This window comes from Heloderma suspectum, chromosome 3 (assembly GCF_057233095.1).
Source record: "Heloderma suspectum isolate Gila_16-S chromosome 3, 16-S_ref, whole genome shotgun sequence".
Lineage (NCBI taxonomy): Eukaryota > Metazoa > Chordata > Lepidosauria > Squamata > Helodermatidae > Heloderma > Heloderma suspectum.
The window spans coordinates 55724172-55749935 of NC_139460.1; the positions used below are offsets into that span (position 1 = coordinate 55724172).

General features: G+C 42.6%; 1 protein-coding gene across 24 annotated transcripts in view; it reads left to right on the top strand.

Annotated features, from left to right (window-relative positions):
- BBX (BBX high mobility group box domain containing) overlaps positions 1-25764 on the top strand; it is a 186192-nt gene that overhangs the window by 143492 nt on the left and 16936 nt on the right. For all 24 annotated transcript variants that reach the window (XM_084843292.1, XM_084843293.1, XM_084843283.1 and 21 more), the window contains 5 exons: positions 2401-3304; positions 5719-5857; positions 15658-15806; positions 19708-19827; positions 21323-21515. In XM_084843292.1, the coding sequence (XP_084699418.1) occupies positions 2401-3304; positions 5719-5857; positions 15658-15806; positions 19708-19827; positions 21323-21515 (1505 nt within the window). The remainder of the gene's footprint in view (positions 1-2400; positions 3305-5718; positions 5858-15657; positions 15807-19707; positions 19828-21322; positions 21516-25764) is intronic.

Consider the following 25764-nt stretch of genomic DNA (forward strand, 5'->3'; position numbering starts at 1 on the left):
AGTAATGTAATGAGCATTGTCCAACTGGAACCCATGATATTCATGCAATCTCATTCTACACCTATCAACATCATCCATCTATATAAAAACCAATTCCCAGCATTCCATCACACTTTAGAGAGACCAAGAACTCTGGATGGGGCTATGCTGAACAAGAGGCTTTGTTCTTAATGGGCGGGATCAACTGCACTCTCATTGGGCCCGTGTAATACATTACACATGCTCCATCTGTAGTCATCAAGCATTTTGCTATTATTTAGATAATGATAAATGAATGGAAATAGGAGATAAATATTTTGGTTTCTCTGGAAATGTAAACATATCTAAATGTCACTTAAGTTCTATATTGAATTGATGCTAACTGAAAGTGAATAGTATCTTTGCAAGATTCTCTCACATCTACTTTCTTGTTCAGTTGAGTACAAAGAACATGGTAGCATGATTTTTAGAAATTGCTTTCAAATGCGAAAGATAGCACCATCACACACTCAAAAATAGCACCACTTTTTAATTAGGTACTTCCTTTAAGTGTTGTGATTTCAAACACTTTTTGTTACAGTTTTTTGTCACAGTTCAACATGAATATACGTGCACTTCAGCCCATTGAAACAGTGTTAAGCACATACAACTCTGCATTGGATTGTGCCCTTTATCTACAGTGCTACTGTAGTGCCAATCCAGTGCTAGTAGCAGTATGTCCCTTCTGCATATCTACAGAAGGACACCATTGGATACTACCCAATAGGTATGGGGTACACATAGACTTTTTCCTGTTCGCTTCTTTAAAAAAAAAAAACAACACAAGGCTGAACAAGCAACTTCAGCAAGGAAATTTGTTTAAAAATCAAATAAAGATTACTTAACTATCAGCAATGAACTGCACATGTTGGGAGAAAAACACTGGATGACTTATCTAGCTCTTTAGTTGCATACTGAAAGAGAGCACAACCACTTCAGGATATATAAAACATTAAGGGCGTGATCCTATGCATGTTTAGATGGAGAAAAGGCCTACAACTCCCAGCATTCCCCAGCCAGCAAAGTTGTAGGCCATTTCTCCATCTAAACATGCATATGATTGCGCCCTAAAAAAATTATATCTTCAGTGGTAAAGTTAGCCAAAGCTTAGCCACCCCCAGGGTATACTGGACAAGGCGTTTTGCTGCTTGCTAGTTTTGATTAAATGTGTAATGTCTGATAGGTGACAATGACACTCTTGCAACCACATTGTATGCAAAATTTGCAATAGCAATTCTGACTCTGGGAAAATGCAGTTCTTCACTCAGCTAGTGACAAGATATTGTAGCTTGAATGCTTGGAAAATGTTATATCATCACATAGAAGTGCTATTTTGAGAGAAACTGCCTAGATTCTGTGCGAATAATTAATTGTGTTATAAACTGCTGTAATTACAAAAACATCCTTAATGTTTCCTCTTCTCAATAGGCAACATTGGGAGAATATCAGGTCGACTAAACCTTTTCCCATTGCCATTATCCACACACTTTTTATTCTTCCCCTGGTACTTCAGTCCCATTTTTTCTTATGAAACTGCCTAGATCAACACACCACTCTTAACTCTGGTCACCAACCTTACAAAGGTTGGGATCTTTATAAGATAGGGAGTGGCTGAGCTTTAGACCGATAAAAATCATTACTGAACTTACTTGGTTCATTTTCTTTTTTGGGACTGTCACAGCACTAACATCTCTGTGGACCAAAATGGTAATTTAGGTGAGCACTGAAATGCAGCAGTCTGAAGCTGTTCCAAAAGAATAGCTTCTGCTTAGTATCTGCTCAGTGTATAGACACCAGAGTTTATACACTAAGAAACATGAAAAGCCAGTGTGCAAGTACTAGGTACATTTAAAGAAAGAGTTACATTTGTGGTGTCTTTTCCATTTTCCCAAGAACTCATAGAGCTCCATCCAGACTACACTGAAATAAATACCAGTTTTCCTCACACAAAATGTGAAGAAAATAGGTTGGGATCATGTTGGAACAGAATGTAGTTCAAGAGAGCGCATACGCCACTGTCCACAACTAATTAACTCTCTAACAGTCTGATCTAGTATACATTTACTTTGACGTGTGTCCATCTGTCTTTATTTATTTATTGCATGTGTGTGTGCGTGCGTGTGTGTGTGTGTCTGTCTGTCTGTCTATATATCCATCCTTCCCTCCTTCCAAAGAGCTCAAGGCAGTGAGCATGAGGGTTATCCTGTTTTATTAATAGGATGCACTTCGCGCAGTTGTTAGTAACAGTGCTGCAAGTCCATGGGCTATAGAATGCAGAACTTGTCAAAAATTAGGATGCTTTTTCTTGTAAAAGTTTTACAAAACATTGCCCTTTCTAATATTAAATAGGAAAGTGGGATTAATATTTTACCCTTGTTTCAGATGTGCCTTGCATCAGAGGAGGTAAATGTGATGGAACATGGGAAGGGAAAACTAGAAGCATCCAGGGTTATCAAAGCCTTGGAAGCACCGGAGCAAATAAAAGTTGAAGAACCAGAGAATATGAAAGTAAAAATTGAAAAACCTCAGAAGATGAAGGGCCAGGAACATGAAAGGACAAAGACTGGCAAGTTGGAGATGACAAGATGCAGCCACATTGCAGATCCTGCACTGGACAGCACACCATTAGTTGGATATGACAGCACAACTGCGAAGGATTCTGCATGCCATTCCCAAGAGCTGACAATGGCTGATATCAGCACCTTAGGATTAAGCAAGCCAGAAAAGCTAAAGAAGAAGAAGAAGAAAAATAAACTGGATAGGCAAGCACTTGAAAAATGTACTCCTAAGAAGGCTTGCAAAAAGAGGCAGTCTTCTGAGTCAGACATTGAAAGTGTCATTTATACTATTGAAGCAGTTGCAAAAGGGGACTGGGGGGCAGAGAGACTCATAGAAGTGCCCCGTAAGAAAGTCCGCCCTTCCTCAGTGTTGAAGGGGAACATCATGGACACAAAGTCACCAAAGAAAAAAGTGAAGTCAAAAGAGAAAAGAGCACTGAAGGAAGAGGCCACCAAAGAATCAAAGCCTCCTGATTTTTTTAATGTTACAGACAACAAGGAGCTACCATGTGAGGTACCAGAAAATATCAAATCGGAACCGCTAACTCCAGTGGAGGACGTCATACCACAAAGTTTGCCAGAGCAGGTCAAAGTCGAGGACAGTGATTGCAACAAAAAGGCAGAGACTTGTGGCTCAAGAAAATCAGAGAGAGCTTGCAAGGGGGCTCTTTACAAAACTCTGGTGTCAGAGGGCATGCTTACATCCCTGCGTGCCAATGTTGACAGAGGTATGTGACTTTTAATATGGCCAGCTCCAAATCAAAGGAAAAAAAAACACGTAGAAGAGGAAAAGACCAGTTTTGAAGAGAGAATCTGCAACTAATTAGTCAATCTCTTTTACTGTTCAGAACTGACTATAGATTCAGCCGTCAGATATATCTGTAGAACAATCCTATGCATATTTACTCTGAAGTAAGCCCCACTGTCTTGTGCAGCTTACTCCATAGTAACTTTGTCCAGGAAAACAGCCTTAATCACATCTATCAAAGACATGGGGTAGTATCCAGTGGTGTCATTCCACAAATTCAAATACACTTGTGGAGTTCTACTGAAGCAATTGTGAAAGCCATTGCGCATTACAGTTGCGCAAGCCGTTGCACATTACAGTTGCGCAAGCCGTTGCACAATTAGTTGTGCAAACAATGTGAAACGGCTTATGTAACTGTACTTGTGCAAATGTAACTTTAGTTGGATTCTCTTCTTGCACATAATTTGAAACCTAGTTTCCACTAGTGCAACATCATTTGGGCTAGTGGAATGACATGGTTGGATACTGCCCATAGTTAGTGTGACTTGTTTTCAAAAAAAAAAAATCTTCTCTCCCCCCCCCCCCCCCCAATGCTTACATGCATATACACACAATTTCAGACAGCACAGTGGTACATCAGGCATCCCAGCCCTGGGAATGTTCTTTTAGCTGCATTGGCATTGCAACAGCAGCTGAAGTCATCATATAGTCCTGATGTTGGGCAGAGGTGTCCTGTTCTGCCATGCATATGAGGGATGTGAAAATCATTTTCCACCTCAAAGCTCATCTTGACTCATGGCTGTATCAGGTTGTGAGGTTTTTTCCTCTCGCACAAAAATTTATGCGTTTTTTGGTGCACTTTTTTGCAAATGTTTGAATTAATTGTGCAGTTTTCAAAAATATGCACTTTTTCATGCATATTTTCAAATGTATACATTTTGGAACATACTTTTCCTTTGTCCATAATCACACTGCAAGCTAAGAAATATACAGACTTTGACCTCAGATTGCATTCGAGTACATATTCAAGTTCGGGAGGTGCAAACTTGGTAAATTCTGGTCTAAAACAGACTGAAACAAATTTCTCATAGATCCCTACGCATACCTTGTAATCCTGTAGTGGCTAGTACATTGGTGTTCCTGGTGCCTCAGCTAATGAATGGTCCTTAAAAGGAACGGTTCCCTAAGTCATATTCGGAGGTCTCCTTTTCCATTCATGCCCAAGTCCCTCTTCTCAGAAAGAGTCTTTTTTGTGGCCCAGCAGTATCCCAAGAACACAAGAAAGTTGTTTGTTCTGATACAGGCAATGGCTGTTGCTGCATTAGCATTTGGGCTGGAATTTGTTCCATCCAGTACCAACACAAGAAAGAACGGCAGCCATAGCTGACAGCTATATGAAGCTTTGTGAGCCTCAGCATCGCACCCCATATTATTAAACCATTAAAACAGCCCCAAAACATTTATTGGTTTATTACATTTATATCCAGCCTTTCTTTCATGAATTCAAGGTGGTGTACATAGGATTTGCAGGTACTCTCCCATCCAGGCATTACCAGCCCAGATCTGTTTAGCTTCAGTACAGTTGCCAAATCATGTTCGTTCAGACTATGCCTAGAACCTTAACAGATCCTGCTTACCATCAACTAATATGTAGACATGGGACAGATCTTTGTGACAGTTCAGCTGAGACATAATAAAGTGACAGACACTGGGGCTTAGTCTCTTAAACTGATCATATTTTACCATCTCAATCCATGTATAGCAATATGTCATAGTGTTATCCTTGGTGTACATTAAGTTTCCCCTTATCTGTTCACATGAATTTCATTGGAGACTTTGATGTGAAAAGATGTATATCTTTTTAAAAAAAATAAATATTTCCATTGTTATATTTGATGTTTGGGAATATAATGGAAACTTACATTGCTATCCTACACATGTCTACTCAGAAGTAAGTCCCATTGAGTTCAATGAGACTTACTCTTGGGAAAGTAGGTTTAGGATCGCAACCTTAGTAAAATTTAAAATAAAGTCTCAAATGTGTAACGTTGAAAGTATGCACGATCAAAAACAAACGAGATGGGTAAATTTATTTGTTTCAGTCTGATTGTTTTCTTTGCAGAATCTTTGCCTTAAGAAAGTGGCATTCTTTGGGGATAATTAATTTAATTTCACTATTTTTTAAATGTATGAGGAATTGCTTAGGAGTTGTAATGCTAAATCATGATTTCATTTACAGGAGTTTGCAAGTCTGACCATAGCTGCCTGCATGCTATAAGACTCCTAATTTATTTACTTGGCCACCTTCCTACCAACCTACTGTCCCAAGCTTTCCTAGCAATCTCAATCAAAAAGCCAAAACTATTTTCTCTGCCTTCCTCCTATCTTTCCTAGGGAAACGAAGCTCAGGAAAAGGTGGCAACTCTGATCATGAAGGCTGCTGGAATGAAGAAAATTGGGCATTTTCCCCAGGTGGGACAAGTGGGAACAAAAAGATTAAAAAATCTAAGCCAAAGGAAGAAATAGTTTTGGGGTGAGTGACATGACATGCAGGTACTCATTTAAGCAAATCTCTTTCAAACTGGTCCAATGGTATATAGAAATTTGCCCATTTTCATTATAAGTATGCCTTATGTCCCTTTAGGGGGAAAAAAATAACCTAAAGGAATGCACCAGTGAAACCCCCATAAGCTGACCAGATACGCAGAATACAGTACATAAAATGATTAATAACAAAAGTCACATCTTACAGATTAGTAGAGTGGACAGGAGATGAGGCCAACCAAAATGTCATTACTGTGGTTGTTATGATAGCAGCTCACAACATCGAACTCAACAAAAGCAACAGGAGAGTTAGATAATGATGGTTGATGTGCTGCTGACTTGAGTCCCAGTACTTGACATCTGTATGCTAACAAAAAGTCAATTTTTTGAAAGATTAACCAACTTTAGTGAAACCCAGATACTCCAGAATTAGGTCTAATTTCATTCAGTGTGTGGATAGAGATGTCTTGCTGTAAAGAAACACAAGAGCAGCAAAAAGCTGATGTACACAGCTGCACACTGTGGATAAACATTTACTTACTAATGCACAGACAGTTGATGAGGAATCCCTATGGAATTATGCAGTGGATTGTGAATGTGTTACCAGGTTGCTTGGTACAGCAGAAGTGTTTCCTCTTCCAGATTGCACTTCCTGCATTGGAGCCAATTTGTCTATATATTTAAGACTTCTGGAATCAATACTTATAGTGGTGAGAAAAAGTTTGTGAATCCTTTAGGACTGTCACATATTTCCAACCTAAACTGTTATTAGATTTAATGTAACCCCATAATCCTAGATAAAGAACAATAGGTAGCCTGATTAAACAAATGACACACAAACGTGATGCTTTTTCAACATTTATTTATCCACAACTGATTCAACATTCAATATCCATCTGTGAAAGGTATGTGCACCTTTAGATTCAGTACGTGATAGCACCCACTTGAGCAGCAAAGACTTCAAGTAAGCATTTCCTGTAACTGTTGGTCAGTCTCTCACATCGGTTTTGAGTTATTTTGGCCCACTCTTCCTTACAGAACTGCTTGAAGTGACATTTGAGGGCTTCCTTGCATGAACAGCTCGCTTCAGGTCCTGCCATAACATTTCAATGACGTTTAGCTCCAAACTTTGACTTGTTGTCGTTCAGTCATTCAGTCATGTCCGACTCTTCGTGGCCCCATGGACCATAGCACGCCAGGCCTTCCTGTCCTGCGCTCTCTCCCGGAGTGTGCTCAAGTCCATATTCATTGCATCGGTGATGCTATCTAGCCATCTCATCCTCTGCCGTCCCCTTCTCCTTTTGCCTTCAATCTTTCCCAGCATCAGGGTCTTTTCCAGGGAGTTTTCTCTTCGCATTAGGTAGCCAAAATATTTGAGTTTCAGCTTCAGTATCTGTCCTTCCAATGAGCAGTCAGGGTTGATTTCTTTTAGGATGGACTGATTTGACCTCCATGCAATCCAGGGGACTTGTAAGAGACTTCTCCAGCACCACAGTTCGAAAGCATCAATTCTTCGGCGCTCAGCCTTCCTTATAGTCCAGCTCTCACAGCCATACGTTGCTACTGGGAAAACCATAGCTTTGATTATACGAACCTTTGTTGGCACGGTGATGTCTCTGCTTCTTACTGTGCTGTCTAGGTGTGCCATAGCTTTCCTCCCAAGGAGCAAGGATCTTTTAATTTCATGGCTACAGTCACCGTCTGCGGTGATCTTGGAGCCCAAGAAGATAAAATCTGTCACTGCTTCCATTTCTTCCCCTTCTATATGCCAGGAAGTGATGGGGCCAGATGCCATGATTTTAGTTTTTTTAATGTTGAGTTTCAAACCAGCTTTTGCACTCTCCTCTTTCACCCTCAACAAGAGGCCCTTTAGATCTTTTTCACTTTCTGCCATTAGGGTGGTATCGTCTGCGTATCTGAGGTTGTTGATAATTCTCCCAGCAATCTTAATTCTGACCTCTGATTCATCCAACCCGGCGTTTCTCATGATGTACTCTGCATATAAATGAAATAAGCAGGGTGACAATATACAGCCTTGTCGTACTCCTTTCCCAATTTTGAACCAACTGGTTGTCCGGTTCTTACTGTTGCTTCTTGACCCTCGTACAGGTTTCTCGGCAGACAGGTAAGGTGGTCTGGTACTCCCATCTCTTTAAGAATTTGCCACAGTTTGTTGTGATCCACACAATCAAAGGCTTTAGCGTAGTCAATGAAGCAGAAATAGACTTTTTCTGGAATTCTCTTGCTTTCCCCATGATCCAGCGAATGTTGGCGATTTGGTCTCTAGTTCCTCTGCCTCTTCGGAACCCAGCTTGTACTTCCGGTAGTTCTCGGTTCACATACTGCCGAAGCCTAGCTTGTAGGATTTTGAGCATCACCTTGCTGAGCACAATTGTACGGTACTTTGAACACTCTTTGGCGTTGCCCTTCTTTGGAATTGGAATGTAAACTGACCTTTTCCAGTCTTATGGCCATTGTTGAGTGTTCCAAATTTGTTGGCATACTGAGTGCAGCACTTTAACAGCATTATCTTTTAGGATCTTAAATAGCTCGGCTGGAATACTGTCATCTCCGCTAGCTTTGTTGTTAGTAATGCTTCCTAAGGCCCACTTGATTTCACTCTCTAGGATGTCCGGCTCAAGTTCAGTGACCGCACTATCATGGCTATCAGGGACATTCAGATCTTTCCTGTATAGTTCTTCTGTGTATTCTTTCCACCTCTTCTTAATCTCATCTGCTTCTGTTAGGTCCCTGCCGTCATTGTCCTTTATCATGCCCGTCTTTGCACAAAACGTTCCCTTGATGTCTCCAGTTTTCTTGAAGAGATCTCTAGTCTTTGCCATTCTCTTGTTTCTTTGATTTCTTTGCATTGTTCATTTAAGAAGGCCTTCTTGTCTCTCCTTGCTATTCTTTTGAAATCTGCATTCAGTTGGGTATATCTTCCCCTTTCTCCCTTACTTTTTGCTTCCCTTCTTTCCTCAGCTACTTGTAAAACCTCATCAGACAGCCACTTTGCTTTCTTGCATTTCTTTTTCTTTGGGATGGATTGAGTTGCTGCCTCCTGAACAATGTTATGGACCTCCGTCCATAGTTCCTCAGGCACTCTGTTTATCAGGTCTAATCCCTGAAATCTATTCCTCACCTCCACTGTATATTCAGAAGGGATATGATTGAGGTCATACCTGAATGGTTTAGTGGTTTTCCCTACGTTCTTCAATTTAAGCCGAAATTTTGCAACAAGAAGCTCATGATCTGAGCCACAGTCAGCTCCAGGTCTTGTTTTTACTGACTGTATAGAGCTTCTCCATCTTTGGCTGCAAAGTACATAATCAATCTGATTTCGATATTGACCATATGGTGATGTCCACGTGTAGAGTCGCCTCTTGTGCTGTTGGAAAGAGCGTTTGCTATGATCAGCGTGTTCTCTTGGCAAAACTCTATTAGCCTTTGTCCTGCTTCATTTTGTACACCAAGGCCATGCTTGCCTGTTATCCTGGTGATTTCTTGACTTCCTTCTTTAGCATTCCAATCCCCTGTGATGAAGAGGACATTTTTTTTGGTGTTAGTTCTAGAAGGTGTTGTAGGTCTTCATAGAACCGATCAACCTCAGCTTCTTCGGCATCAGTGGTTGGGGCATAGACTTGAACTACTGTGATGTTGAATGGGTTGCCTTGGATTCGTACTGAGATCATTCTATTGTTTTTGAGATTGTACCCCAGTACTGCTTTTCCCACCCTTTTGTTGACTATGAGTGCTACTCCATTTCTTCTAAGGGATTCTTGCCCACACTAGTAGATATGATGGTCACCTGAATTAAATTCTCCCATGCTTGTCCATTTTAGTTCGCTGATTCCCAAGATGTCGATGTTCAATCTTGCCATCTCATGTTTGACCACCTCCAGCTTACCTTGATTCATTGATCTTACATTCCAGGTTCCTAAACAATATTGTTCTTTACAGCATCGGACTTTCTTTTCACCACCAGACACATCCACAGCTGAGTGTCCTTTCGGCTTTGGTCCAGCCGCTTCAGTCTTTCTGGCGCTACTTGGAAATTCCCTCTGCTCTTCCCCAGTAGTATATTGGACACCTTCCGACCTGAGGGGCTCATCTTCCGGCGTCATCTCTTTTAGCCTTGTCATACATTCCATGGGGTTTTCTTGGCAAGAATACTGGAGTGGGTTGCCATTTCCTTCTCCAGTGGACCACATTTTGTCAGAACTCTCCACAATGACCTGTCCATCTTGGGTGGCCCTCCACAGCATAGCTTATGGCTTCACTGAGTTACGCAAGCCCCTTCGCCACAACAAGGCAGTGATCCATGAAGGGGAGACTTTGACTAGGCCGTTGTAAAACACAGAATTTCTTCTGCAGCAGCCATTCTTCTGTAGATCTGCTTGTATGTTTAGGATCATTGTCATGTTGCATGGCCCACTTTTGGTTCCGCTTCAGCTCACGGATCTGACATACTCCTCTAGAATCTTCTGATACACTGCAGAATTCATAGTTGTGTCAATGATGGCAAGCCGTCCTGGTCCTGAGACAGCAAAGCAAGCCCAAACCATCACATTCCCACCATCATGCTTGGCTGTTGGGACGAGGTTCTTCTGTTCGATCTCAGTGTTTGTTTTTCGCCAAACATAATGTCTCTTATTGAGGCCAAAAAGCTCTATGTTTGACTTGTTTGTCTAGAGAATTTTGTTCCAGAAGTCCAGAAATTTCAAGCAGGCAGCAGTGTTCTTTTTAGAGAACAGTGGTTTCCTCCTGGCTATCCTCCCATGAACACCATTCTTGTTCAGTTTTTTTCTGATCATTGAGTCGTGAACACTCACATTAGCCAAGGAAGAGTGGCCTGCAGATCCTTGGATGTAACCATGGGGTTCTTTTTGACTTCCTGGATGATGTACTGGTTTGTTCTTGGAGAGATTGTGGTAGGACAACCGCTCCTGCGTAGAGTGACTGTGGTTTTGAACCTTCTCCCATTTGTAGACTGTCTGTCTGACAGAGAATTGGTGGAGCCACAAATCCTTAGAAATGGTTTTGTAACCTTTTCTAGACTGATGAGAAGCAATAATTGCATTTCTGAGGGTCTCAGAGATGTCTTTTGATCATGGCATGACATGTTTCCACACAACTGTATGGGAACTACCAAACTCACAAAGTTTCTGATCCTTTTATAGGGTGGGGCCTCCCAAACTCACCCCTGAAGATCTACCTAATTACTTAAACACCCGATTCTAATTATTCCCTTTAATTGAACTCATGCAACCAGGGGTTCACTTACTTTTGCACATCCCCTGACTCCTAAGTACCCATTGTTTACCTAATTTATATATCATTTTATTTCACAAGGCACAGAATTGGTTAATATAAACCTACTGGATATTGAGAAAAAGACTGGTTTTGATTCACAAAGGCTGTCATGGTAAAACTATGGAATTTCCATATTTATCATAAGGTTTCACAAACTTTTTCTCACCACTGTATATGTTTGAACTATTCATATCTATAGTTAAAACCAGTAAAATATTACCTTTACCTGATCAAATAAAATAGAAGTGTTGTGTTTTCTAGCTTCTCAATTGAGCAGTGCTTATAAGGCTAGAGGGTTTCCATTTCCCAAACTGCCAGTCAGATTTTTAACTGACTGGCAAGCAACATTTCTATCCCCTACATCAGACATGGGCAACACCTGGCACATGGGTCAGATGCAGCCCCCTGCCAAATTTGGTGGCGGTGAGAAAATTACACACAATGCAAGCTAAATTTGCAAGCTAAATTTCACCCCTTAGTGCTTCACTGGTGCTAAGAAGGTTGGAAACAAGATAAATTTAACCCTTGTAATGCTACAGAGTGGTTTGCTGCTGAACCGGTGGCAAACTGCCAATTAAAAAAATAATTGGGGTGCCCCATGGACTTTGGCAGCACTCCACAGACTGCGGCCCCCAGGGAGTTGCCCACTCCTACCCTATATTGTAACACTGGGTAAGGGGTTTTGATTCTACCTTATCCTGAAATAATGCAATTGCTAGCATTAATTATCATCTTTTCGTTGGTGTACAGCAAGAGAATTTGACTACATTTTTCCACATGAAGAATTGGTTTCTGTTTCTTTTTGGTAAAATGCAGACAGCCCTTTTCTCATTTCACAAAACAGTTTTTAAAAAAAAATCGGTATTAGCATCCAGCTTGTTTGCCCCACAATCCTTTATAACAATATTCAAGTGCATTTATAGTCATGTAGGAGTCTGATAAATTACTTATGCATCTTTTGCATATAATAAATATAATGAAATTTATTTTAAAAGTTGTAAGCTTGAAATTTCTTATCCTCCATATACGATTTCAGATAATTTAAAAATAGATTGGGTGCCACAAGACAATCTTGTTGGAATCTTCATTACCTTGGAAAGATATTAGATAATGTATCTTCTAAATCAAAGCAAGATGAAATAAAAATCCTTAAAAAAAATAATGTGTAGTAGTCTTATCTAGTTCCTGCCATAATTACATAGTATCCAGGAAGTTAAATACCTCTTTTAAAATATCCTTAAAAGCCACTTAAGGAGCAATCCTATAGCCACTAGACACTGTCTAGAGGGCCATAGGATATGCTCCTTTCCAGGAACATTCATTCCCGGAAATCCAACCTCCCCGCTCGTCCGCGCTCCCTTGGAGGCAGTGCGGAGAAGCCCCATCCTCCACACTCAGAAGACGAACGCAGAGCAACTGAGAAAGGGCGGGGCTGGGGGGCGTTCCAGGGCAGGGAGAGCGGGGCTGCGCGTACGACAAATCCTATGTGTCGTACGGCAGCTTCCTCTCCTGGTTGGCACCCCTGCCGCTAGACAGCTGAAAACGGCTGTCAAGCAAAAACGAGCAAGGCAGGAGAGATGCGGAGAGAACGATCCCCCCGTGCCTCTCCTGCCTTGCTTTGGATAGGTGGTCACCTCTGAGGTTGGAGGCGGCCGCCTATCTAGTTAGGACTGCGCTCTAAAAATTGCGGATGCTTTTTGGCACATTTAGTTAGATGTAGCACATTCCTAAGCAGGGTTACTTGAAAGTTAATCTCACTGAATTCAGTGTCACTTACATCCAAGTAAATGTCCATAGGAAAGCCCCAGTGGGATTTATTTCCAAGTAAACATACATAGGATTACTCTGCACATAATTTAACCCAGCCTTATAAATAACCCTGTCACAGATGTGTCACAAAAGGTTGGTGGCACAGTCCTTAATATGATTACTGAAGGAAGTGACCCCCCCCCCGCGTCTTCCACACACACAAACAAAAGCCGTCTTGTCTTGGAGCTCCAAGCCACAGGCAATTAAGCATCTTGGTAATTGGGTAAAATTACATAAAAGGTAATTAGGAATCCAGGAAATGAAATAAATAATAAGGTAAGTGGTACAAATAGGGAGGATACCAAAGGAGTTCACAATGAATTTTAGGTAACTGTTATTAAAAATGTAATTGGCAAAGCAGTTTGGATAACATCCAAAGACAAAATGCTGAATTAAACCTCATTTCACTAAAGATGAAAAGCGTTATGTGAGAGATGAAGAGACATCAGGCCGTATTATTCAGGGTCACCAGGAACTTTTTGCTTATTAGTAAGCAAAAAATATTGTGTAAGGTACAAACATTTAAAAAGTGATATATAGAGGTGTAGAAAAATGTATCCACATGTTTAATTACTAAACTTTGAGTAAGACATTGTTTTGTCAAAGGCATATATAAAAATTAATTGTTTCTAATTTGAAAGGTATATGTTTAAGCTTTTGTAGGTATGTTTTGATCAAGAGTCAAGATTATGAGCTCAGATTTATGAAATAGCCATTAGTATTGACAATGAGGTAATATTTTAGAAACTGTATAAATATGGCCTGATTTGGAGGTGACATAGCTTCTTTGATATCAAAGGTCCTTCCATGTGATACTGCCAGACAACTCTATAGAGAAGTCTTGGTTAACAAATGGGCTCAGCAATGCTCCGTTTTGTAACAAGAAGAAATGCTTAGGAAAGTATTTAAAAGCTTGAGTTGCTTTTAAATACTTCAGGGCACAGTCCTGTGCATGTTTAGACAGAAAGAAGTCCTACAGTTCTAATGCTGGCTGGGGCATGCAGAGAGTTGTATGACATTTTTCTGTCTAAAGACGCATGGGATTGCACTCCTAGTATTTGTATTTTATTTGGAAATTTATATTTGCATCAAAAGATATATGCAAATTCAAAAATTCCTGTGCTATAATTACTGTTAGGACAAGACCTGGATTGCAACTAGGGATGTCAGAGGAATCCTTCCAGGGGGTGAAGTTCACCATGCTTTCAGCAGCTCGGGCCCCCAGACTCTGGCTCCCTTACCTGTGAACTGGCTTGACTTAATCTGTATCAAATCAGACCAGCTCACGGGTTTTTTGTTTTGTTTTTCTTAAATCGCCAGCCTAAGGTGTACTCTAAAAATATCCCATTAAATCAAAACAAAGCCCCAGATGGAAACCCCCAACACTAGCCCTGCCTCGCTGTCTTCATCAACCAAAGACACACATGACCAACTTGCAGGTTGTGATCATATGTCTGATTGCTTGTGAGAAAACGCCATTGATTCCATGGGAATTACTTCTCAGTAGACACAGTAGTCCCAAGGACCGCAGTGGCTTAGCAGTTAAGACGCTGAACTGCAGACCGGAAGGTCGGCAGGAAGCAGTTTGAGACCTGAGTGCCGTGTGACAGAGTGAGCTCCTGTCTTCAGTCCCAGCTCCTGCCAACCTAGCAGTTCGAAAGCAAGAAATTGCAGGTAGATAAATATGTACCGCTTCAGCGGGAAAGGTAACAGCGTTCCGTGTACCTCGGTGTTCAGTCATGCCGGCCACATGACCACGGAAGCGTCTTTCGACAGTGCTGGCTCTTCGGCTTAGAAATGGAGATAAGCACCACCCCCTAGAGTCAGACATGACTGGCTGGGAACACCTTTACCTTTAGACACATATAGGATTGCACTTTTAGGCCTGATCTGTATATTACAGTAGTAGCATGGCAGTCTTGTAAGAAAAGGAATCACATGGGCACAACTCCACGTGGAAAGTTGTTTGTGAAAAAGCCTGGCCTGAAACACCTTCACCTTGACTTGCTAAAATCAGGACCGAACCTCATGCCAGACCAAAAGGGAACTGTGTACTGCTATCTACATTTACAGTATAAGCTGGCCTTCCCCAACCTGATGCCTTCTGGATGTGTTGGACTGCAACACATCCCCAGCCAGCATGGCCATTGGCTATGCTGGGGGGGGTGATTGGAGTTGTAGTCCAACACATCTGGAAGGCATCTTGTTGGGGGAAGGTTGGTATAAGCCATACAATCCCATGCGTGCAGCCCTGTACATGCACAAAGTTGCGCACACAGTAACAGATCCTCATATGGCTTGATGTCATGTGCCAGTCATGTGCCAGAATTACCCTTGGCAGGCATGTTTTGTCATGTTGTCTAAACCCAGCGAGGGTGCGCAGCAGGCGGGTTTACAAAACACCCCAGAACCCATAGCTTAATCTAGGGTTGTGGGGTGGTTTGTAACCCACCCCCACTGTACACCCTCACCAGGTTCGGACAACACGCACAAAAACAGGCCCAGTGAGAGCAATTATGCTAATGATGCGGTGCATGGTGGGAAAATAAGCTACAATGATTTATTTTCCTCCCCCCATCATACAAACCTGGACAGTGTGTGTGTGTTTCTTTTTTAAAAAATCAGTTTATTTTAATCTGTGTTGATTTTCTGCCTTCTATTCTCTAGCTTAGCAAAGCTGGAAGCAGAATTTGAGAAAAAATTCAACAGCCTCCCTCAATACAGTCCTGTCACATTTGACCGGAAAAGCATATCTGTACCAAGAAAAAAGAAGAAGGTTGGTAGCTGTTCAGCAGATCAGCCAAAATCTAACAAAGGTAAGAGGCCCTGAGCAGTGCACAGCCATTCGTAGCAGCCACAGTCTTGGGTCATTCACAACAGCAGTTCTCAACCTGATGTCCTCCAGCTGTGTTCGACGATACCTCCCATCACCTTTAGTCAGTACAGCTGTTGGTTGTGGTAGCTGGGGATGATGGGGGTTGTAGTTTAACACATCTGAAAGGTGCCAGGTTGGAAAGGGATGGTTTATAATCTCAGTTCACTTAATGTATGCATGTATGAGGGCACATGCAGTATAGATCTTTTTTAGAGCATGTCAGAATTTTCACACCTTCTGTTCATTGCATTTCCTTTGGCATGTGTGGGGGATGAGGAGAGGCAAGTTATATCTACTGGAAACCAGGCTGTTGTTTTATTTAATATATTTCTATTATGCTGGCTTTAAAAATTGTATAATTTTCCAAGAGTAGCAATTTTTACTTATTTCATTAGTGATACTTTTAAAAGTCATAATTTTTTTTTGTCCTAGGCTGAGGAAGTAGTAAAACCAATCTTAGGATTTTGGGTGGCTTTGAGTAAGATTTGTATCTTTCATCCTGAGACCTCATTTATAAAATGCAAACATAGATCTTACATAGATGATATGAAGATAAGATTATAAAGCAGCCTTCCCCATCTCAGGGCCCTCCAGATGTTTTGGGCTACAAGTCCTGTAATGCCTGACCATTGACCATGCTGCTTGAGGCTTATGGGAGTTGTAGTCAAAACATCTGGAAGACAGCAGGTTGGGGAAGGCTACTGTAAAGAGTTGTGGCACATAAAATGTAAATGCATTAAAAAAAATACACAGGCCACAATCCAGCAAAAGTTAGTCAAGACAAAGAGTGCTTCCAGATGGAGGGCTCTTAAAGTTACCAGTGAGGCATTGTTCAGCTATTCTGACCTTTCCTTCTTAATGGACTTTTTTTGGTAAGAATGAAGACTGAAGAAGTGATGGGAAAAGGGAAGGCGACAAATGGAAGAGGATCATATCTAGACACACGCATGTAAATGAGGCAGTGTAATGGTACAATAAAGGACTTGTCTGGAAGCACCCCAAGTCCCACTGAAATCAGTGGAACTAGCGGTTGCTTCCGCACTAGGGCTCTTTAGTACTGCTGAGACACTGCTTTTCTGCCAGTCAGCTAAAAACAGAATTAAAAAGCTGGTTCGCAAGTAATTCTAAGCCATGTTTTGGCACTACTTGCATTTATTTATTAAATGTATATTCCCTCCAACTGGCAGTTTACAATCATAAAAAATCCAAAACAATAAAATAACAACCAAGACAATAAATACAACAATGAAAATATTAAAACATGAAAAATATTAACGAATCAGTAGTAAATTCACTAAGAGCAACAGATTAAAGATGCCTGCTAGAGGGGGAAGGTCTTAACTTGGTATCTAAATGTATACATTGAAGACATCAAGCGAATCTCCCTGAGAAGGGCATTCCAGACATGGGAGGCCACTACAGGGAAGGCTCTTTCCCTGGGTAGCCACCTATGTTGCCATTGCGGGGGTGGCACTCAGAGAAGAGCTTCAAAGATGATCTTAGCAATTGAGGCATGCTACAACAAGCTTACATGAGCTGGAACAAGTGATGCTTCAGGCTTGCACACTCCTCCCTGTTCTCCTCCTGCACAGGTGGGAGATGGGTTCATTCGCATTTAGTTTCACTTTCAAAGAACCCTAGTTTGTCATTACATATGAACTGGGGGTCATGGTTTGTAAAGAACTCTGGTTAGTTAAACAAGCCAGCTCCAGAAACCATGGTTTGAAGTTGGCTTGTTTAGAAACTTGCTTGTTTCAGTAAGTTCACATAGTGCTAAACCATGTTTTAGTTTTACGTATGAACTTGGCCAATACATTATCCATATGGCACTTTATAATACAGCACTGTATTATCAGGCAGTGTCTGTCTCCATGGCCAAGATCCTTCTATAATTATTCAGAAATAAATCTCATTCAGCAAAGGTTCCCTGCAAGTTTAATTAAAAGTTTCCTCCTCGAGGAGAAAAAAAATAGTAATTAAACACACAGACACAGTCCCACACACATGGGGAACAGAAACTAATTAAGGGTGAATTCATCAAAAATGCTTGGCTGTGCTGAACAGTAAGCAGTGGCAGAAGCCACAAAGAGGAAACCTCTAATTACAGTCATTTTAGTCATGAAAACCCTCAAAACACACAAACACACACACTTTATATCTTTCCTTTCAGTATAGAAACAGTAGCATTTTTCCAGTTCACACTAGGCAAGCTGCCTTTGCAATTGCATTTTAAGTGGAGGGGAAGCATCACAAATCATGTCTGAAAAAAAAGATGCAAGGACAATATAGAAAATACTGGAATGCATCAGGTTGGAAAATGTCTCATCTTGACTCTCTGCAAAAAGTGAATGAACTTTGCAACTTCATTGCAATTTCAAAGTAAATTGCTAGTGTGGAAGCAATCTGAGTTGGTCATGAATAAGTCTTTCACTTGCTCTCAGTGGGGCTTAGTCATGACCAAACACTGGTGAATTGTGCCTATTATTTTTGAAAATCAACAAAAAGGCACTTACAGAATAATAATAACCCAACTAATAAAGGGAACCTCACAGCTAAAGCCTTTGAAGATAGTTATTTTAACCCAGTGAAAGAGATAAAGAAAGTTCTGCTAACATATATCCTATGCTGCAAGCCAAAATAAAAGCCCATGTCCAGCATGTGGTGCGTGTTCTCTTACATCACCTCAATGACAGATGGTCATTGCAATCAGCTGTGGTAGTGCCAATAACCTGTTAGGCATAGGAAGAAGGAAGCAGGCTACAGACCCATTTCAGACATCCCTTGCTCCCTGCACAGATTGCCTAGCAGGTGATCAGCACTGTCACATTGTACACGATCGGGGAAGGAAAATAAGCCATCATAGCTTATTTTCACCCTCTGCATCATTACCATGATTACCCTCGCCAGGTACAGTTTGTTGTGTCATCTGAAACTGGTGAGGGTGTGCAGTGGGGATAGATTACAACCCACCCCACAACCTTAGAACAAGCCAAGGGTTCTGGGAGTGGTTTGTAAAGCCACCTGCCGCACACCCTTGCCAGATTCAGATGATACTACATTTGATCTTAGCTGAAAGGGCTGGATGTGCCTGATCTCTGAAGCTAAGCAGGGTCAGCCCTGGTTAGTACTTGGATGGGAGACCGCCTGGGAATCAGGCTTCCTGCATTGAGCAGGGGGTTGGACTTGATGGTCTTGTAGGCCCCTTCCAACCCTATGATTCTGTGATTCTATAATAAAATAAACTGCGCCCAGCAAGGGTAATTATGGTAATGATGCAGCATGAAACTGGCATGTGCGGGACAGGAAAATAAGCTACAGCGGCTTATTTTCCTTCCCTGATTGGGCAAACCTGGCCGTTACCTGTAAGATGGAGGTAGAAGAAAGAGAGGCAACTACAGCAGTGATCATACAGTATATAAAATATATGTTTGCATTTTCTGTTACCATCAAAATGAAATTTGGTTTTGGCATATTTCTGAGCTCATATCCTAAAGTCAGGTTAAAAACAACCACCACCAAAAATATGAGGTTTCATCATACCCGAAAGGTCAGGCACACTTCTCTTTTTTGACATTATGAAGACTTGTGTTTTTGGATGTTCTGTTCTACAGTAGATTTTTCAGGATGTAAGTCCAGGAAAAATGTCATTGGAATCAGCCCTGAGAATTATTCTGTTATTACCTTTGCATATCCCTCGTGGTATGTGCCAAAAGATACGTATAGCATCTTTTTGTAGCCAGCTGAAATGGCTCCATCCATTTCAGCTGTATTCTTAATAGACAAAACCTACAATGAGCCAGCATGGAAGAATAACCACTCAATGCCTTCCATAAATGCTCCAGAGTCTGTGACAATGCAAGAGCCTTTGGTTGGGAGCCAGAAGAGAAAAGCGAGGAAAACTAAGATCACGCATCTGGTCCGGACTGCAGATGGCCGAGTCTCACCAGCAGGAGGGGCTTTGGGTGAGAATGTGACTAGATTTCTCTGAAAATTCAACCAAATCATGGAAAATGTTTTGCTGCTGCTGTTGTTGAGCATGGTTTTGTGTGGCTTACTGTCAAGTAAGTGTGTATAGGGGCTGGAGCTTCAGAGTATAAAAACCAGCAGCAACATTAAGGTCAGTATTAGCAGCCAAAACAACCTTTTGATTACAAGCAATCTTCTCTTGTCATTGAAAGGAAAAGAGGGCACAGTTTGCACATAATGACAACCCACTGGTTGTCGGGCCTGAGTACAAGCAAGCACGCTGCCTCCCATGCACTCGCCACTTCTGTTTTACATCTGTTTTCCAAAACAACCCATTAATGCCCTGTTCTTTGGTTGTTGTGATGTCTGAATCCAGCATTCTGGGTTGTTGAAGAATTTTTGAACCATGGGTTCAAACTCTGGGTTGTTTAATCCTCAACAACCCAGGGTGCTGGCTTTGGATGTCTTAAGAACCCAGGAACAGGGTATTCCTGGGTTGCTGAAGAAAGCGATGTGGCGAATGGATGGGAGGTGGCTCCTGCCCTCCCTCCCTCCCTCACAGTCCCACCAGTTCATGGGTTGTTTAACCCATGAATTGGCGGTACTTGTGAACCAGATCAAGGAAAGTAGCTAGGCAGGTCTCCTTGGACTAGAATAGGGGTGGGTAACTTTTTTTCTGTTGAGGGCTGCGTTCCCTTGTGGGTAATCTGTCAGGGACTGCATGTTGGCAGTGGGTGGAGCCAAAGCCAGCACAGATCCAAAAGTGGGTGGGTCTTCCCTTATATCTTTCTGCCACCCCTTTTCTTTCTCTCCGTCTTCCTTCATACGCAGCGGGCTGCTAGAGGTCTGAACTTTTCACATGCTGAGGGCTGTATGAAATTAGGCCAAGGGCCACAGGTTGCCCACCCTGGACTAGACATTGAGTTGCCTACTCTGGAAAAGGCTTACTCAGTGCCTGAGAACACACTTGGGACAACATGCTTTAAGTGAACTGCTATAGTTATTACAACAGAAAGTCTTGTAGCACCTTAAAGACTAACAGATTTGTTCAGGCATAAGTTTTCATAGACACTATCCATTTCCACGAAAGCGTATTCCAGAATAAATTTGTTAGTCTTTAAGATGCCTCAAGACTCTTTGTTGTTTTCACTGTAACCAACTAACACAGCTTCCCCTCTGGATACTGTAGTTACTGTAACTGGAACAAGACAGTGCAAAAATTTTCTACCATTGAAGAACGCCAATATGCATTAGTTATATTACAGATAATACATTTATATTTGTTGAGCACCAGTTTCCAGCCTTTCCTCTGTTTAGGTTTTTTCCTACCCTTGTCCCAGCCAACTAGTTTCATACCTAAGAAAGGAAGGGGCACTGAGCAAGGCCAACCCCTTTGATCTGAGTGGGAGGGAGGCATGTATGGCTCCAGTTGTTACAGCATTACGAGTCGGCTAAGTTGTCGACATCTTTACTTTTTTGCTTCTGTTGTAGAAGAGAAACCAAAGGAGCAACTGCGGAGTACTCTTCAGAAAGCATCAAGTACAGAGATGGACTGCAGCGAGGAATCCTTGCAAAACACTGAGTCAGAGAAAGGTCATAGTATTGCACCAGGCGTGCCATCTGTCTCTGCATTCTTTAGCCTAGCTGCTCTGGCAGAGGTAGCGGCAATGGAAAATGTGCACAGGTCAGTACTTGTTTTCTTTCCAATTTTTGTTAAAAAGAACTCTTCCTTTGCAGCATCCATACCTGCACCTGCTGTAAACATCCAGATCGAGCAGCACTTGCTCAAGCCATCTGGGATGTTTTGGGTAAAAGTACTAGGATCTGCCCATCTCACTATGAACTTGTCTGAGTACTAAGATCCGCAGGAGAGGCCCTTTTGAGGGCACCATTGCCTTCAAAGGCCCATTCGTCAGGTACGTGTGAAAGAGCTTTCTCCTGCATTGCCCCCAAACTGTGGAATGTGCTCCCACAAGAACTATGATTTACCCCTGCTTTCTTGACCTTTAGAAAGGGTATAAAGACTCATCTTTTCGATTTGGCCTTTCAGAATGCGTAGTTTTAATGTTTTTACTGTTTTAATGCTCTGTTTGTATTGTTTTAAGGTTTTATTGTTTAAAATTCTTGTACACAGCCTTGATGGCGTTTTGCAGTTAAGGCGGTATATGAATGCCAGTAATAAATAAATTGCTGCAGGTAGGACATGGTACATATTACTTGCTTTCACTGGGTTGTATCCAATGCAGTGCTCACACAAGGATGCTCACAAGAGAATTTCTTGCCCCCCACCTCCCCACTGCACTCCCTGTGGCCCCAAAAGCGTCACCTCGGGATCAGGGATCCTCATGAAAGGCCAGGGATGTGGGTTGGGAGGGCACAGTGCAAGGGAGGCATCCACCTGTTCCAGCTTCCTCCACCCAATAGTTTATTTGTACATGGTATTTCTCTTGAACACTGAGAAACCAGAAGAAAATTTGGTGCACATGTTTAGACCATACCAGCTCAAACCCCCCACCCATTTTCAATGGAAGATGAAAATGCAGTAGTGTTTTCAAGATTGAGATATCGGAATGAAAGTTTGTGGGCATGTACACTGAATGTTCAGAGCTTGACCTGTTTGTGCGGGGGCCAGGAAGTATTGTAAAGAGACACTGCAATTCAGTGTCCCTTGAACTGAGATACCATAATATAATTTGGTATGTATGTTTGCAACATGATTTTCTGCTTGAAGCTCAAATATCATCTTGACTCCTACAGCTGTTTAATGGAAATGGGGAGATAAAGAAGTGTCAGAGTGGAAACTGAGCCCAGAGAGCCTCAGAGCAGTTCAGATTCTGAGGAGGAACAGCTATTCGTGGGAGAGGGGCCAGCTCATCCCTCACAGGCTCAGCACCTGGCAGAGATTCCTCCTGCCAGCATTCCAGAGATAGATAGCGACCCGGGTAGTGAGGGAATGCAGGAGGGGGGCTTCTTAGACGCTCGACGCAGACGCAAAGAGCGACAAGTGATGGAGGGTGCAGAAAGGAGGCGTAGCACCCGTTTGGCACGCAAGCAATGGCTGCCTCCCATGGACCCAAGGAAAAGAGGGAGGATCTCTCCCTAGCCCATAAGTTCTAGGTCTTCAAGTGACTCTCTTTCAAACGGGGATCAACTGACTACTTGAAGCTTAGGCTACCTTGCTGTTCCTTGCTTTAGTCACTGGTGATTAGCATCTGAAAGAGTCATTAAGTTGTAAAAGGATTAAAGCCTTGAAAAGAAATCCTTTCATCTGTGTCTTGAGTTGGCTGTTGGAATCTACTGGGAGAAGCCGCCAGAGCACTCCTGACAAGGAGATGGCAAAATACTGTGCTTTCCAAGTGTGCATGATGGAAGTTGTGTTCATTGGCCAAACTAAGTGAAGCTTTTGAATTAACAAGGTCATTCAGCATTCCATTTGTGTTTTTGTTGTTGCTCTTGCTTAATTGTAATATGTAACTCCATGGAACTAGGGATGTCAGAGAATTCCGCCACGGATCTTGGGGAGGCCGAATGCCAGCACATTCGGCCCCCCGAAATCGTTGGCGGAACGGTCTGCCACCCCCTCGCCCCCCCCCCCCCCGGGACGGGACTTAGCTTGGGCGGATCTTCCTGGGGGCGGCAGCCGGTCTTCCGACCAGCTGCTGCCGCCACCATTTCCAGTTAAAAAAAAACAAAAAACAAAAAAACATGATAGGCTACGTAAAGATTTACGTAGCCTATCACGGCTAGATTTTTAAAAAACACTGTGATAGGCTACGTAAATGTTTACATAGCCTATCACGGCTGACTGCAGGGACGCAAACGGCGGCGGCTACAGCCACCACCATTTGTGTCCCTGCTAGCCAGTGCTGGATGTCCGGCCGCTGGCGGAGCCAGCCGGCAGCTCCGCAGAATCCCTGCAGAGCGGAGCCGGCCAGCCAGGATTCAGGGGGAGGGATGGAGCGTCTCCCCCCCGGCCTGAATTTCGGGGGGAGGGACGGAGCACCTCCCCCACACCACGAATGTCACCCTTCAAAAAGGTAAGTGACTTTCGTACATCCCTACATGGAACACTGGGACAATGGAATGAAATTTGGTATACATCTTCAGAAAAGAATTCTACGTGACTTCAAGATACCAGCTTGACCACCCATACATGTTTTTAAGGGAGATGGGGAAAGATGTATAAAACAGTGTGATGTGATACCTGCCTTGAAAATTAAGATATTGAAATGAAACTTGGTGTGTTATGTTCAGGATGCAAAATTCTGTTTCAAGTTCAGACATCAGCTGAAATCCCACATCCATTTTCAAGAAGAATAGGGAAGATGCACAATAATATTAAAAAAGATACATGAAGAAAAGCCTCTCAAACAGTATGACAGGGTTCACATATAATGCTAACCAATGAGTTGTTAACTTCTGGATTATTGTGACATGCAAACCCAGCTACGCTAAGAAACCATGGTTTGTTAACCACGAACAACCCAGAAAAAGAACCCTTGGTTTGTTGTTGGGTTGTGAACTCTGGGTTGTTGTTGCGTGTGAAACCAGAACTGTGGGTTGTTTTGTCAGGCTACAGAGGCAATGGGCAAGAGTGGTTAAAAAAAAACCTGCCACTCTACATGCCAGTACTACAGTTCCACAAAGACACTTGGGATACAGGAATAGGACGTCAGAGAATTCCACGACAGATCTCGGTGAGGCCGAATGCCAGTGCATTCAGCCCCCCGAAATCCATTGCAGAACGGCCTGACACCCCCGCCCCGCCCTCCACGGATCCCCCCCAGGACGAGACTTACCTGGGGTGGATGTTCCAAGCGGCGACGGCGGCTGGTCTTCCGACTGGCCGCCGCCGCCATTTGCAGTCTGTGTTTTTTTCTTTTTTTTCCCCATAGACGTGATAGGCTACGTAAAGACTTGCGTTTTTTTAAAAAAATGCATACACAAATGGCGTACTACGCTATTTGCGTTCCCCGTTCTTTTCTTCGTCTTAGTCTACGTAAATATTGACGTAGACTAAGACAGCGAACAATAAGGAACGCAAATGGCGGCGGCTGTAGCCGCCGCCATTTGCGTACGTGTGTTGTTGTTGTTTTTTATCCAGAGCCCTCCCCAGCAGGAAATCCGGCTGCGGACGGCCCTGGCCTGGGCCTGGCCAGCTGCTCCGCGGAGCTGCCACAGAGCACAGCCAGCTGTCAAGGATTCCGGAGGGGAGGACCAGATCGCCTCCCCCCCCGTCGAGGATTCCGGGGGGAGGAACGGAATGCCTCCCCCCCCCCCCATGAACAGAATCCGCAAAAAGGTAAGTCACTTTCGTACATCCCTATGAATGGAGCAAGCAAAGGAAGAGGGAAACAAACAACCCAGGGATTGAGAAAACAAACCATGGTTTGTTTGATTGTCTGCAAGCCAAACCCTGGGTAAGGCAACAAACTATGAGTTAAATAAACAATGGATTAGCATTATGTGCGAACCGAGTTAGTGTCTTACTAATTTATTTAACATATTTTGTAGTGTAATGAGTGGTGAGGATCCTGCCTCAGTGGGTGAGGTTATCATCGTCGTCATCTCTTTTCCAACTCTTTACCATTCTGTCTGAGATAAATTCACAAACACATTGTAACTCTGATCTATGTTAGCAACATGCAAATACTAAGCTTTTTTAAGACATTGAACAGCATCGAGGATGCAAGGAATACTGACTGAGTATTCAGGCAGGCTGGTACTGCAGCCTCGATGGTGCCCTCAAAGCATGGAGCTCAAGTCTGTTGGGTTAACCCAAGAAATGCGAGTGCTGTTGGCAGAGAAGGTAAGGCACCAGAGCCTGACCCATGGGAGCTCCAGCTTGGATGCCCCCGCTCTTTTACATTACAGTATCCTAATACTCCAGGTGGGAAAGGGTTCATGTTGCTGAAGCCCAGAGTTCTGAGTGT